General features: G+C 37.3%; 1 protein-coding gene across 1 annotated transcript; it reads left to right on the forward strand.

Annotated features, from left to right (window-relative positions):
• On the forward strand, positions 107–9748 carry LOC110400698 (aldehyde oxidase 3-like). Its single transcript, XM_021400845.1, has 8 exons — positions 107–2179; positions 4062–4119; positions 5626–5722; positions 6515–6623; positions 6843–7056; positions 7581–7707; positions 8662–8723; positions 9205–9748. The coding sequence occupies exons 1-7, from the start codon at positions 2123–2125 to the stop codon at positions 8663–8665; spliced, it is 666 nt and encodes a 221-aa protein (XP_021256520.1). The 5' UTR covers positions 107–2122; the 3' UTR covers positions 8666–8723; positions 9205–9748.

The raw sequence follows: 16242 nt of genomic DNA on the forward strand, positions 1-16242 counted from the left end.
GTAATTAGTCTTTCTGATTAGAGAGATCTTTTGTTGTGCGGCCTTGTTAGTGACAATTTACAACACCACACATCAATAATAGTTCCAAGCTAAGGGTAAATCCTGGGATACGCTGAAACAGGGACCACACGAAATCAGTGAACTGGGGAAAGTGCACTATGTCTGTGCCTCTCCTATGTACCTATGTGTCATAATAGGTGCTGGTAAATTCCAGGCAAGTCAATTATTGTACAAATTGTGGCCCAGCTCTTACAGGCAGTGTCACCCCACCTGCCATGCTGAGCTGTTTGTACTCCTCAGATTCATCGTGTTCTAGATCTGTGCTTTGCTATCTGCAGTACAGATTACATCTGCTTATCAGTATTTTTCAGCTACTATTAGCAAGGATTCCTCCCTGCCTCTTTACAAGTGACACTGTTTTCTGTTTGTCTCAGTGAAATCTAACTATATACTAAACACGTTTTTGTGGATTTTTTTTTTTAATGGAAAGATACTAAACAATCTCCTGGCTTTAAGATAATTGAAAAACTGTGTGGAAGCTAGAAATATCAGCTATTAAACATCCTTTTGTCGACACTATGCCTATAAGGGATATTATGAAATGAATTTTCTTGGAATATACAAGTGTTTAGGAGGTGGGGTTTTTTGTTTTGTGTTTTTGTTGATATGTTTGTAGTATTAAAGATTTGCAGACACAAGGAGCTACATAAGCACAGTGTTAGGTCTCCAAAGGCATGGTGTATTGGATGGCTGTGGACACATTAATATACATTGTGCAGAAGCACCCAAACTGGAAATGGAAGGTAAAAACTTTTTTTTTCTTTTTCTTTTTTTTTTTTTTTTTTTGTGGTAAAGATGTATTTCTATAAATATGTACCTTCATCACTCCCAACCTATGTCTGGAGAATCTTCAACACCTAAAATATCGGTACTAAGTTCTGATTCGGAGTCAGGTGCTCTGACAGATAGGTATCGGATGTCCAAAGTCCAGTATTAGATGGGGTTATTTCTTGTCCTTTAATCCTGCATATTGTACCTGCAATGCATGAGGAATACCACAGCAGTGCTGCAGTTGGCAGAATTCATTAAGGCTTTTGCATGCAGTACCTTACGACTTCAATTTTTTCATTGTGATAATTCTCTTGACATATTTTAGGGGCTAAACCACTAAAGAATCAGCAAGTAGCTCTGCTGGGAGTAATTTCCTTCTAATGGGGAACAATAAAAAGACGGGGAACTGACTACTTTGTCTTGCAATCCTGAACTGTTTCTAAATGGAAGAGACACCTTTGCTGTATAATATGAAAAAAAAAAAGTGACATATACATTAAAAAAGGAGAAAGCCTTGAAAGTCATGCACATAAATTAAAAAAAAAAAAAAAGCCAGCTGTAATAAAGCATTATGAGATTAATGAGCTTGTTTACTAAATGTGAATCCAGAGTAAAGAGAGAAGATTCTAGAATACCAGATTGGGTTTTGGAATATCTTTCTCTAAAAACTTAGCATGTACAGTGTATGATCAATTCATAATGGCAACTGCAGCAGTCAGGCTATTGAGCTGGAGTGGCGTAGAGATAATCAGTAGGAAATTTTAAAGCGTATGTGGTAATAATCCTGATTCTGTTGAGATCTGGTTACAGGAAAACACTAACTATAATGCCGATCAGTGATAGACTAAAGGAGAAGCACAGGTTTTCGATTCAGGCATTCCTAACTATTCTACACTTCATAACATTAAAAAGAGACCTTGCAGATGTAGTTCAAACCCAGAAGACACTCCAGCAGATACCTTATCACTTATGTTACAAAGCTGGAATTAGAGGGGATCTTATTCTTTTCAAATTTCGGCTCACCAGAGAAGAGTTAGAGTGCAGAGTGCGAGCAGAAAGTTTGGTGCACCAGCACCTTAAAATGCATTACTTGCTCTGAAAGTACATACCTTACACTGGCTCCTCCCTATCTACCTGATTTGCTGCTCAGCCTGAAAATAAATTCTGTGGGACACAGAGCAAATTTGGTTGACTTGAGTCAGAGTCATATGACCTAGGTGAGGAGCATGTAGCATTTCATTAATTTCTCACAGTGTATACAGCTTTATTTTTCAGATATTAATGCAGCATCATGGCTTGCCATGACCAACAATCAGATGACCTTGTCTTTTTTGTGAATGGCAAGAAGGTAAGTTTTTAAATGCTATTTTTTTCCTTTGGAAAATTGCTTTAATATTTACTGTTTATGTTATACTGGAAAGCTGTTATTCTGGAGCAATATTTCATTCATAGGTAAACTTCTTGTTGTGGATTTGATCTTCTTTACAGCATCCTGTTTTCTCCCAAAGGAACCTGTGGGCTCTTCCTGACTTTACTCTCTGTCTTTACTGTGAATTGGGTTATTGGATTTCTTTATGGTTTCAATTCAAGACTGAACATTTTTTAATTCCCATTGTAAGAAATCACACTTAAGCATTAAGTCATCTGAGAGAAATTTCAAGATCTTATCTCTGTAACTGTTACTTTTGGCTTACATTAGCCCAGAATTTTCTAGGCATCCATAAAAATTCATTGGTTTATTTGTTGCATTAGTGACTTTAAACTACATTACATGGAATTTTTAGAATTATAACTAGTTACTATTTACTAAAACTTGACAGTAACATACTCCAAAAGTTGATGTAGTTGAAGTGAACGCTACTAGTGTAAGGATGTGCTGTTTGCTAATATAATCTCAGAAATTTAGCAAAAGAAAAAGTTTTTTTTTTCTATTTTTAATGTCAAAAGCTCACATTTCATTTTCTAGTATTTTGTCACCCTTTCTGATTTTCCAGTTCAGGAAAAAAATGAGTTTCTAACAAACATATCACCCAATATATATTAAAAGCTGAAATGAAATAATTTGATTACTTCATTAAAAAAAAAAGTTGCCATGTATTTTTCCCTTGTTTGGACAACAGTTTTATATTCGTGAGCAAGAGTACTGGGTTAAAAACAAACAAACAAACAAAAAAACTAGTTTCAGGTGGATTGAGGAAAAGTGGTTCAAATTTTTCTCTTTTTTAAATCTGTCTTTATGTGCCAACTACGCTTAAATGTATTCTCTTTGGGGGAAAAAAAGGCCGAATTTTGTGCTCTTTTATATTTCGTATAGAAGTATCACATATTACTTGTTGTTATTTAACCAGTAGAAAAAAAATATGATCCTAAATAGCCTATATTATTACCATAGTTTCATCATAGGTGAAAATATTTTGAAGCTCAGAACATTTCCTTTTCCTAGTTGCTCCCTTCTTTGGTGAAGGTGGGAGTTTACTGTAGCACTTTTAGTAATCTCTGAATTCCACAAAACAACGTCCCTGAACTAGTTGGAGCTGGTAAGTTGGAGCATGCTGCTGATATAACAAAACTGTTGAGAGAAGCCTGAAGTGAGATCTCTCTTCATTCTGCATTGATAGGTCCTAAAATAAGTTTTCACACTTTCTGGAGACAAGACAATACAAGTAAGTTAAAACCTACTGATGATATAACAATGTTCTTGAAACAAGATTAAAGCAAAGAGTGCAAAATTTCCACTCATACACATTAAACTTCACTACTCTCAAAATATACTTAGTTATAAATCCTTCCTACTCTCCTTATACTAAGAAGACTGCTTTTATGCTGCAAACAAAAGGGTTAGCAGTGACAGTATTTTCATACACACAAGTCCATGGCTTTAAAACTAAGGGATTTCTGATTCATGCTGATATGAGTCAACAAAGGATCTAGTAAAAAGATCTAGTCTATTCTTTTCCATCCAGTGTTTACTTAGCCTCTCTTCCCTCTCACTTTTCTGAATAAATCATGATTTCTATTACTTTAAAGGGACATATTTCACCAGTACTACCTGACACAGATATTGGAATATCTGCAGATGGTGATCAAGTGTCAGGATCCTGTTGCTGAACAAACAGACCTTTTTAATCTACAATCACAGCTCTTCAGTGTCATAGTTAATCCTTGTGAGAAGGTTATGCCCACTCCCTAATACATAATCTCTCTTTTTTTTTTTTTTTTCTGTGATGTAGGTAATTGAGAGGCAGGCAGATCCTGGAGAATTACTCCTGTATTATCTAAGAAAGAAACGTATCCTTTTGTTTGAGCTCTGCCTTTGAATTCTGCAATTCTGTGAAGTATTATAATTGAGGATTAATATGGTTTGTTCGGAACAGAACAATAAGTAGAAATAAGAAATCTCACATTGCATTTGTTCTTGGCAGAGCAATCCAATGCTTTATGTGCATTATTTTTTTGGTTACGTGTGTTTAACATTATGAAGTCTGAGTGCAGCTCTTCTAGGTCCTGCCCAAATCCTTCTTTACAGCTTCTCAAACAACAAAAAACCTTTCAGTTCATTTTCCATTAAAATCATACCTAAAAAAACCAGAGAACTTCTTTTATAGTAAACCATTTATTTAGGCCCCAGTCCCTTAAAGAATTCTGCATAAGCATATTTTCTTACTATCTACTTATCTTTATTTTTTGTCAGTTAGGACTTTTCAGGTTCCTAAACTGGTGTAAGGATTCTACTGACTTCAGTGACAGTTATTCTAAATAAAAAGATGCCATGCAGGTTGCAAAATTAAGCATCTTTGTTTAGCATTTGATATCCCTCCATGCTGGAAGTGAAACAACATTAACATAAGGATTAAGTGGACAAGGGCAGTAGTGGAAAATACTTTACAAGTTGTAGCTTTTTTATTAGCTTGCATTGTTCAAGCATTCAGTGGAATAATTAGCATCTTTTTAACAGTCAACCACAGTACGATTACTGTTGTGATTACTAGTATGAGTACGTACTGATTACTAGTGGGAAAGCATGAGGACAAAAATTGCACTGAGCATCTAGAAACATGATGAAATTAGTTTGTAAACATGATCTAGTACCAATAAGCAAAACGGATCCAAATATACTTAAACAATGGGAAGAGTAATAGGACTGTATATCATTCTGAAGAATGGAGGAGCTAAGATGAAATGAGTCGGTAGATTCCTTGAACTGCATGGCACCATGACAACAGACAGAGGAGATTATGAATTGAAGGTGGAACTTTTATACTGAGGCACATAATGGAGAAAGTCCTTTCATACAGAACTTAGTCTTGCGCATGTGAGTATTGTGTTCCTTTTTGGGTACTATGCTCCTTTCATGTTCAGGAAGCAGCAGGGAAACATAATGAAATCTGTTGTGACTGTTTTGAAAATGGAAGATACAGATAATTATGTATAAGGCTTAAGAAAGTATTACGAGTAAGGCTCATAAGAGAACCTATTGCTTTATTTCTTCAACATGTTCCAATTACAGGGTACTGATTTTCAGTATTTTGGGGCTTTACCAGGTATTGACTATTGAGGCTGAAAACCTCTGTGTTAGAAGTTTGCCTTGCCCTCATTTCTCTCTGTTCTTACCCTTCTTATCTCTTTATTTGCTTTGTTTTCATCTATCTTGTACACTTTTCTGTGTGTCTGGAGCTATCTGGTTGGAATATCCCTCATCCTTACATGCATAAAACAAGGGAGACTCAGCAGAATATAAAGAAAAGATGACTTCCGCATCTTATATTTTATTTCTTTAACAGTCTCCTTTTGCAGTCCGTCTCTCAGGAACAAAATATGGCTGTGGAGTAGGAGGCTGTGGTGCATGCACTGTAATGTTATCTACATATGACCCAGTTGCCAAGAAGATACGGTATCCTCACACTGATATTTGGGAAAACTCATGTTCACTTGGAAATACTTGGTTTCATTCCATTTAGATAGATCCTAGGGAATTCTGGTACATATTTAAAGCCTTACCTATAGCCTTTCTCTACAAAATAGATTCCGGAGTTGTTGGTCCCATTATGATGCAGTAACAGTTTGAGATCCCCTGTCTCAGATCTTTGCAAAAACAAAACAAAACAGATCCAAAAAAAAAAAAAAGTTCTTTATAATTTGAGATTTCTGCAGCCCTTTTATCATCTGCTTCTTCTGACTCTTGTGCTAATTTGAATATATGTCACTGTCAATAAGTCTTTACTAGACATTTCCCATAATCATTACTAAAATCTCTGTGGGCTTCAGCAATTAACACATTGTATTGTGATTGTAAATTTTTGTCTACAGCAAGGTTAGAAGTTCTAATTTCTTTCTCTCCCTCATTCTTGAAACTTATGTCATTTGGAAATGTTGTGTCTGACTTTCTCACTTCCAACTCTACTCCTCAGGTTTTAATAAAGCATGTGGTGTTTTTTTTTTTAACTTTACTAACTTTCTCTTCTTTAATTAAGAAAGCTTATTGCTTTGTGTGTGGAAAGAAATCCCACCTGCAGGAACATCATGCCCACTCTCACAATCCAAGTGCAGGATTTTGTATTCTTGTGTATTCTTTCCGCAGTGTCTTCTTGTAGCCCAGTAGCTGGAGCATGTACCCTTTATTTCCTCCTCCATGACCCGTATGACAAAGCTATTTAACACCACAGTTCTCCTTTACACCTCAAAGACACCATCCTGCCAACTCCTGTCTGCTCCCCATATGCTCACTGCATGGTGCTGCTGTTACTACCGTGGAAGGGGTTGGAAGCATAAAAAACAGGATTAATCCAATTCAGGTGAGAGCACACTGAACAATGTAGTACACATAGAATGATAATGAGATTTTCCTGTCCTATGTCTGTAACGGAGATGGGATTTGTGAAAAGGTACTGTGAGTTTGTACAATATAGAATCTCTGAAAGAATTCTAGAAACTCTGAGTTTTGTCTGATCTTTTTAAATGAACAGGAGTTATTGGGAATTCGGGTAGTAATTGCTGTATTGTTGTGGGTACAGGAAATGGAATACGGAGCATGGAAGTTTTCCCTAACGTACTGCCATGCAGGGATTATATCACAATCTCCACAGCACAGACCTGTCCATTCCTGTTTCGTGGCATGGCAATTTTCAGAAGGGATTGGGAAGAACAAAGAGCACTGCTCAGTTTCAATTATTACACCAGCATGGCATCTAGCCAGCTCATTGAGGACAACATGCTGCTTATGTTGTGGTACGTGAGGAGTTACCCAAGGTAGCAATTAGTTTGACTGGTATTCAATTAGACACATTTTCACTTTGTGCCAGAGATCTCCCTTGGATTAGATCAGCTCTGTACTTCCTTCATCTACTTTGTCCACAAGAAACATGATCTGACCACATTGATTTAAGGATGTTTTCTATATATTCTCTTTTTTTCTCAATATTGTTTTCCAAGGATATTGGCTCTGGGATTGGTCTGCAATTAAGCTTTGACAGACAAGTTCTTATGTTCTGGCCTTCATGGTTATGGCTTATATTTAAACTGAAAGTCTTGGGTTCTCATTCTGCTCTCATGTCAAGGAATTAAGTTCATGAGTGTCAAACAGTAATACTGCGAGCCAGTATTATCTTTTAACTAGACGATTGCTCTTAGAATTTTCTCATGAGTTGTCGTGGTGGGATAGCAAAAAATGCTGCTCCTTATCTAATGTCTGTTGGTGACAAACCTGAAAATGGTTATTCAGAAAGCCAGTGAAGCCATATGTTTTGTTCTAGGAGAGGCTTGCCAAATGCCATGGCTCCCAGTGTGGCTTCTGCACTCCTGGAATGGTGATGTCCATATATGCTTTACTGAGAAACCATGTGAAACCTTCCATGGAACAGATAATTTCTGCACTGGATGGTACATTTCAGATAGAAAATTTTAAGAAGTATAATGAGACGATAAATATTTACTGGGGTAGCAAGTGTGATATGACTCAAAAGCAGTAGATGATGTTTCAAAGTGTGTTTTGTCATAACTACTGTGGTATTAAGGACATCACAAAGTCATTAAGCCTGACTATGTATTCCTGAAAATCCCTGCATTTAGAACAGACTGTTTTTATAGCCCTCCTACATCAGCAGCCTCAATATAATGCAATATGATTTCAGTGTTACAATCAATATAATCAAAAATAGATTCTTTCTTGTCTTCAGTGGAAGTACGTCACCTACCAATTTTGTAAAATCCCTATTAAAAATTTTAACAGACGATTTCAGGGAAGATAAAGGACATAACGTTGAATGTTGGCTCTTCAAGATTTACTATGATAGATGAAGCAACTTGAACTCATTTTCTAATCCCAAGTTTGCTAACAATCCCATAATTCCCCAAATAATTGACCCCTCCCATTAAACAGTTTTAACTTCATGAAAGAAGCACCAGAAATTCCAGCAGAGATTTTCCTACTGCTATTAACTGTATATGAAAACCATGATAGTGGCCGATGGCAGTAGTTTTTTGATTGGATTATAAAGTCCAAAGATTTTAGAGACAGCAGTAGCAATAGTAGTAGAGTAATTGTAGTATTTACTCTTGGATGCCTTTGTCATTTATTTTTCACATACATTTATAAAAAGTATTTCATATTATTATTAGAAATGGTTTCTGAAATAAGACATTTCAATGATACATCATAATCACTAATAAATAATATTTCTTATTTTTGCAGATATGGTTTTTCCCATTAGGGAGTTAGGGACATAATTTTCAACATTTCATATCTATAGATTTCATCCCAGACTGTTCCAAATTCTGCCAGGGCTTCCAAACATTTTTACAATTTCTTATGTTTCATTATGTGATTTATTTCAGGTAATTTATGCCGTTGCACAGGATACAGGCCAACTATAGACAGCTATGCGCCTTTTGCTAGGGTAGGTCAGTGTTTTTGAATGTGTTTGTTATTTTGAGACTGTTGGTGGGATCTGAAAAGTCTGAGGTTTCCTGAAGAACCTGCCTGAAACATAGCTTAATTTGGAAATTCTTTTTGGTTGAGCCTTTGGAAAATTTGACTCTGTTTTCAAATGTGCTAGGTACTTACAGTTGCTGCTGACTTTAGCTTTGCATGTACTCTTGCAATGAACTTAAGAATCCTTTACATCAGCTTCAGACACTTTGATCTAGGTGCCACTGAAATAATTGTGAGCTTTTTTCTATTCGCTTTATGAGCAAAGAGGCTCAGGTACCCAAAAGGAACTCACTCCTAGGGGCCCCAAGTTTCAAGAAGCCTCCTGGACCAACTTATTGCCTGAGTAAATAAATCTGCTTTGGAACAGGAAAAATCAAGGTGGTAATTTACAAATAAATCACAAAGTTGCTTCACTAGTTTTATAGAACAGAATATGATTTCTTTAGGAGCAAACATGTTGCCAGCTGAGAGGAACTGGACAATGTTGCTTGGATCAGGAAGAACTTGGGTGCTCATCTTCTGGAGTTCGGGTAAGATACATTGAATGTTTGTTGGTTTTTTTTCATTCTCTCCTATCTGCATTACAAAATTTGTAGAAAATGGGCCATCTTTTCTGTCCTTGGGTATTCAGCCCAGACTGAATTTCATGCTTTGGGTACTGGAGAAAAGTAGCACAAACATATCTGCATTTCTGTATAGTCAGGATGAAGATTACAGTGCAGAGAGGCATGACTTATTTAGTGACTTTTTTCAGTGAGAGTGTGGACCTCACTTTTACACATTTAAGTCTACTGCGTTCTGTGAAGAAGAAAACTTTTGAAGAGAAACACTCTTCTTAAAAAAGCTGGTTTTAACATGAAGTTGAATTTCTTTAACAGAAGTTCTGCAACCATCAGCATGGCTTGTTTCTGCGTTCTTGACACGCCAACTCTGAGGAAACAAAGCTGTCCCTGTGCAATATTAGTTTGTGCTTCTAAAGATTTTCATAAACCTTACTGTGTGTTAGTGGGTACAAGATCTTTAAGGAAAAAGTGTCTTCTGCATTCTGCTATAATTGATATATTGGAATTGATTGAAAACAGTAGAAAAAAAAGCATTGTTTTACTCTTACTCTGTACATGGCACACTTTAAAAATCACTCGTATTTCTTCTGGTAAGAGTCCAAGGGGTCTATAAGAGTACATACAGGAACACCGGTAGACTAAGGCAATCCTCTATGTGCAAATCTGAATTTGTTGTGTTTATCCACCTGCAAGCAGAGACCACAGTGCCCTAATATGAGTCTTCCTTGTTTCGTGATGGGAAGTTGAATTCCACAGATGTAATTATCCTGGCTGAACAACTTAAAGGAACTCTAAAGTAACTCTTTAAAGTAAAATACCTTCGGTGATTGGAGACAAACCTATTTTGTCAGTGAAAAACCTTAGAGCTGCACAGACTGTAACTGGATGTGTGTTTGTGCACCTAAATGTATTGTCTCTGCCCATGTAAGTATTTAAATTGTTGGCCAGCTTCTGCCACAGTTATTTGAAGCACAAATTCAGCTATGTAGTAGCTGCTGGTTATAAAACAGCACTTCTTTTTTGTTCTCCCTTACTTGGCTGTCATTGATTTCTATCCCTTTTGATTGCTTTCATTCAAATTGAATAGCTGTTGCTTAGTTACGATGAAACTGGAATTTTTTGCCATTTGATCAATGGAGTCAGTCAGTAGACTAGACTAGGTCATTCAGAGGCAGGTCTTGTAGTTTCTGTGGTCATGATCTGTTCAGAGTGATGGGACGTAATGGCTGCTTGGGGAAGGGATGAGACTAGGGTATGTCAATCTCTTTCTTTCCTTGATATGCTTGAGACCTGTTGCTTTCCAGTCTGACAAGGTTTTTAATTCTGAAGATAAATCGATGGGGCAGAAAATCCTAAACAGTGCTAGAACAGTCTCTTTCCATGTAAACTACTGAAAGCTCAGAAAATGCATAGCCTCATGTCGACGGTTTACGGGCGTTAGGCCCGATTCCGTGACAAAGGGGACGGGGGACCCAAGGGCCCACGTCCCGGGAAAAGGGGAAAGGGGAAAAGGGTAGGGAGATGGCCCTGAGAGCAAAGAACAGCGGCAACAATCTGAGGAGAAACAAACTAATTTACTAAATAAAATATCGGAATGCAAAACAACACACTATAATACAATATAATTACAATTTAAGCTGATAAATTCAATACAGAGAGAGAGAATGTCCCAAAATCAAGGTAGGCCTTACTCTACTACCGACGATAAGGCGGCTGGAGAGCGAGGTGCTGCCAAGATGAGAGACGGCGGAAAAAGGGACGAGGTCTCGTGATCTGCAAGTTTTTATACTGCGAGCTTCTATCTTTTCCCTCCGGCTGGAAAATGGTAACAAGGAGCAAAGTACCGTGTGGACTGTAGTAGTCCTTCTCTTCTGAGGAACAGGTACATTCACTACATGATGTTATGATGTGGAGTACCAATAACCGAAAATCATAAAACCATGACACCTCACGAGTGGCCTCAGCAGAAAAGAGGTATCTGTAGACAAGTAGAGAAAGCTCATTTTTATGATGTGCTGCCTGCAATTCAGTTCTTGCAAAGATAGAGATACTTCAGCAGTAAGTCTGCTCAGATGGACTGCTACATTGTTATCATCTCAGACTCTGTCAGACAGCTCATTCAAAGTCACAGTCTATGAAAAGAACCTAGCTATAGCATCCAGCACCTCATTTTCCCACAGTAGATATTTCACCCATTCTTGTTACACATATGCTGTGACTAGTTTCAGGAAATACTATAAGATATTTCTTAACTCTTGATATAATTTAAGCTAAGGCTTGAGAGTGCTTATTCTGATAGCCTCCTATCTTACAGCAGTTTGTGATAACTAAACGTTAGAAATCAATTTGCCCACCTCAAATTTTTGAATGGAATTCAGCTCATAAACTGTCAAAACTCAATGTGACTTCAGCAAAGAATCTCATGTTTTGGCAAAGACTTTCAGCTTACTCTGAAAATATTTACTCTCCATTTTTACTCCAATTTCTTTGCAGATTTGTTCCGGTCTTTGCAGTCCAGAAGAATTTCTACCCATGGATCCAACACAGGAGTTTATATTTCCTCCTGAACTAATGGTAGGAAGTACTTGTCTTTCATTTTTGACTTTTGTTGTCATGCAGGTGTGACTGAGTTCCTGCAAATACTGTAGTCACGATGACTCTATACTCAGATAAACAGAAAAAAAACATTTTTCATCACACATACTGAGGCATTTTGATGTGGATAATTTGTATGTCATTATTGTTCCAAATTGCTTATATTTTCAAGAAGGAAATGGTTTGCCTCTCCAGAACAAAAATGCTGTTTACAGTGTTTTCCTGAAACATCTCCTTACTGAGAACCATTTAATTTCATACGTTTTTGTGGCACACAGCATTTTGTTATAAAGTTCCCACATGAAATGCTCAGTCTTTTCTGTCTTGTAATTCTCTGTCAGATTCAAATGACCACAGGACCATTGTTTCCTTCCAGCTGGCAACCTGAGACTGGACTGATTGCACGAGAAAGGATGGAGAGGGAAAAAGAGCGTTTATGGCAGCAGTTATTAGAAAGTCACATAAGGACAGATGGAAACTTGAAAGGAGGATGTGTAAAGTGCTGCATGGCCTATGGCAAGAGAAGAGAGCTGTGAAAATGATAGAATAGGGTGTTACCAGACCAGATCAAGTGGAGTCCAAGCAGGCAGGTTCAGGCTGTTGTTTTTCTTTTTAATCCTCATGTTTCAAAAACTTCTTGTGAAATTCCTTATTTGCACTCTTGTTGCAAATATTCCTGTGTACTTCTCACTGCTATTACGCAACCACCTCAAGGACTCAAAAGTTCATTTGTGTCCTTGGAAGCCAAGGCCTGATTTTTTGATTGGTACAGTGTTACAGAAGGTTACTTTTTGGCAGTTAACTTTGTAAACACTTCAGTTACAGAGTACAAGTTCTGTTTTTCACCATTTTCTCTGAGTGCAGAACATGCTGTGTAAGATACAAGCTTGTTCATGTTATCCTGAAGTGGAAGTAGGATTTACCTTTTTGCTACTTGACTTGCCATTGGGAGGCTCATGCTGTACGAGTGCAAGCATTACATGGATATTTTGCAACCTTTATACTTGGATTAAACATCTTTGCTAAAATGCTCTTGACTCAAAAAGCTGTTCATCAAGAAAGGAGATACTGTCGTCTGTTCTACATATTCAGATTAAGTTGCCAGGAGGAGTGATCTGTTTCTTCAAGCTATGTGAGGCCTACAGTGTGACCTAGAATGATTATGCCAAGTTTGTTCAAATTCTGTTGAAGTCTGTTGCAAGCTCTCAGCCAATTTAAATAGGTTGGCCATAAGATCTATCTGAAATTAAGGTTATTTGATGAATTGGAGCCCTGGGCAATCTGATCTAGTACCTGATTTAGTGGACAGCAACCCTGCCCATGGTAGGGGGGTTGGAACTAGAAGGTCTGTAAGATCCTTTTTAACCCAAGCCATTCTATGATGCTATAATATGCATTAAATGTGTGGATACTGGAAAAAGCACATAAAACACAGATGTGAAGATGTGGAGAGCAATATATAAGTGACAGATTCTTCTATGGCAAAGGAGTGCCCATCCACTTATTATGACTGAGTCCACAAGCACAGTGCTCCTTTTTACATGTATTTCAGGCTAGTCTTTTATATAGAAAACCAATTCTTATTGCAGTAGTTCTTCCATTTGCCAACTGGTCAATGTGTTCATTGTTTGCAAAAAAAAAGATGTTTCTCAGTGGTCCCTTTTTGCATATTTTGAAGGCATGATTCCACATGGTACTTGCTGAATATGGTAAGAACGTCTATGGTATTCTCAGTGGAATAAAGGAATAAATTTAGCCTTGTAAGACAGGAGGTGCCTTAGGAACCCTTTAATTTAAAAATAAATAAATAAATTGCAAATACTAATCAACCAGCCCAAGGAGACTGTATTTCCAAACAAATCAGTTCTTGCAGATAAATGAGGAAGTAGCTACTTTTATTTAAAAAAAAAAATAAATTCTGTATCACAGAAACTGATCAGGGTCTAGCAAGGCAGACAGGAGACATCTGGCAGATGGTGATACAGTGATCCTCCCTGACTGACAGAATACACTTGTTTTCTCTCACAGATGCAGTGGCATCCTGATTTCCTTCAAAATCAGATCACATTGCTCTCTTATTTATTACATTGTATACAAAGGGAAACTTTCAGAGCAAGAAAAAGGAAAACATAAGACTAGTCTACCACTAACCCAGTGTCTCTTGCAAAGTTGTCTAGTTGGCTCTTAGCAATAATATAGTTATAAAAACTCAGCAGTGTACAGCACTATATAAGCCTCAGATGAAGAACCCCATTAATGTCTCATTATTTATCATGACAGTGTCCTAGATAGTAATATTATTGTTTATATTGACATTACTCCAAACCAACAAAACTTTATCATTTCCACCACAGAGAACAGCTCAAGAACAGCAAAGAAAAACTCTAATTTTCTGCAGTAAGAGAACAATATGGATTTCTCCCTCTAGCCTGAAGGAGCTTCTGGAGCTGAAAGCCAATTATCCAAAGGCACCTCTGGTTGTGGGGAACACCAGCATAGGTATGGAATGGCAAAAGACCTTTTGACACAGGGATTACATTATCCAGTGGGCACATAACTGAGCCCCATTTAATCTTCTGGGGATCCTAAAAGCATTCTCTCACCCTAGTGATTGTGCTTCTATATTTAGGCCAAGGTCATTTTCTCTGATTTTTTTTTGCAGCATGTCAGAAACTAAATTAGGACTAGTAACACCATAGCCTAAGCACAGGGTCTACACTAATTTCTCTAGTAACCTCAGAGAGAAAATTGTGTGAATAAGGAAGAAGTCACTTAAGCTGAAGCGTAAAATATATCCCATGCACATTAGCCTGAATGTAATAAAAGAATGCCCAAGAAAAGAGCACAGTAACCCCATATGTCATGATATCTAGGTGCTGGCTAGTTTCTACATACTGTTGACAAAGATGAGAGGTTTTCTGTTTTTGGAGGTTTTTTTGTTGTTGTTTGCTGGTTTTTTTTTTTGTTTTGTTTTGTTTTGTTTTGAGGTTTTTTGGGGGGGGAGAGCGATCAACCAGGAGGCATTTCTCACTATAGATAGAGACTGTGGTTCTTTGCCAGTCTCTGAATTTGCAGTTTATGAAGCTGACTGAGAAAGATGCATAAGTCAGTTCTCAGTTATAGTTGCACTACAAACTTCATTGTGGCATTTGTCTAGTAATATACCCTCTCATCCCTCCCTCCCTCCCAACCCCTCCCCAACCATGATGTAGTACTTCACAAAGCACCAGCATGGCAAATCTCTTCAGTCTAAAAGCCTTAAGTTCCTTCATATTAAAAGAAAGCTGCCTTTTGTCATTGGATAAGGCTCTGACAGCTACTGCAGAGCAAAGCATGAGGTTTATTATAAAGAGAGGTCATGAGATAATCTAATTACTACATACATACACAATTTGGGGAATATACATATATATTAAAGATGCTGCATTAAGAGAAAACAAGAGAAGCACAGAAATGATGTAGCTCATATGTAAAGGTGGAATTGAATACAGCTCTGAGGTGAGAGGTGAAATCTAATGTGATATGGGAAAGGGCCAGAAACCAGTTCAGAGGAACATGGAGCAAAAGTCAGGAAAGAGAATATTGAACTTTGGACTTCAGATCAGCCTTCAAACTGATCTGAAAAGACCATATGAGGAGAAAGTACAAAGGGGGTTCGGATGAAGTGGACCAAGGAAAAACTATAAAACATGGCATTCAAGACACTACATAATAAAAAGTCAGAAGACTTTGCAACTACTTAGTTACAATGCTTTTGAGCTTTGCAGTCTCTGTGTCAAAGAATATGGCTGACTTTTTAAACAGGTCTCTAACTATGGAATTGTACTTTGCCTTGCAGGACTCAACAAAAATGGCTGTGATGTCTATCATCCAATCATTCTCCATCCTTTGAGGATTCCAGAAATGCAAGTTGTGAGTATCACAGATGATGGTAAGTCTCCAAGTTATCTCTTCTAATGGTACAAACAATGATGACTGAATTGAGTTTTTTATTTTGACACCAGAAGCAATAAGAACCATTGACTCTTATTTCTGCTGGTTGGTTTTTTGCTTTGTTTTTGTTTCCTCCCCTGTAGTAGTCATTTTACTAAGCCTATTTAACCAATTTGTCAGTTTACTTATGGTCTGGAGATGATGATGGATGGTGACAATTCATGGGACTGTTCTGCAAAAGTATATTTGTTCAAATCTCAAGTTTCTGCAAACAGCATAGGCAGTGGAAGGCCCTACATCAGCCTTATTCCTTTGTTTTAACTGGTCATGAGCCTTTCAGTCACAGCCATTTGTCTAATAAATGTTGCAGAACCTTAATTAGGCTAGGGTTAG

Source organism: Numida meleagris, chromosome 5 (genome assembly GCF_002078875.1).
Source record: "Numida meleagris isolate 19003 breed g44 Domestic line chromosome 5, NumMel1.0, whole genome shotgun sequence".
Lineage (NCBI taxonomy): Eukaryota > Metazoa > Chordata > Aves > Galliformes > Numididae > Numida > Numida meleagris.

Bases quoted from the DNA above. Each gene is read 5' to 3' on its own strand.
- LOC110400698 (XM_021400845.1), top strand. From the start codon at position 2,123: ATGGCTTGCCATGACCAACAATCAGATGACCTTGTCTTTTTTGTGAAT. The intron at 5,723-6,514 runs GTATCCTCACAC...TACACCTCAAAG, and splicing joins CCAGTTGCCAAGAAGATACG to ACACCATCCTGCCAACTCCT. The intron at 7,057-7,580 runs GTACGTGAGGAG...GTTTTGTTCTAG, and splicing joins AACATGCTGCTTATGTTGTG to GAGAGGCTTGCCAAATGCCA.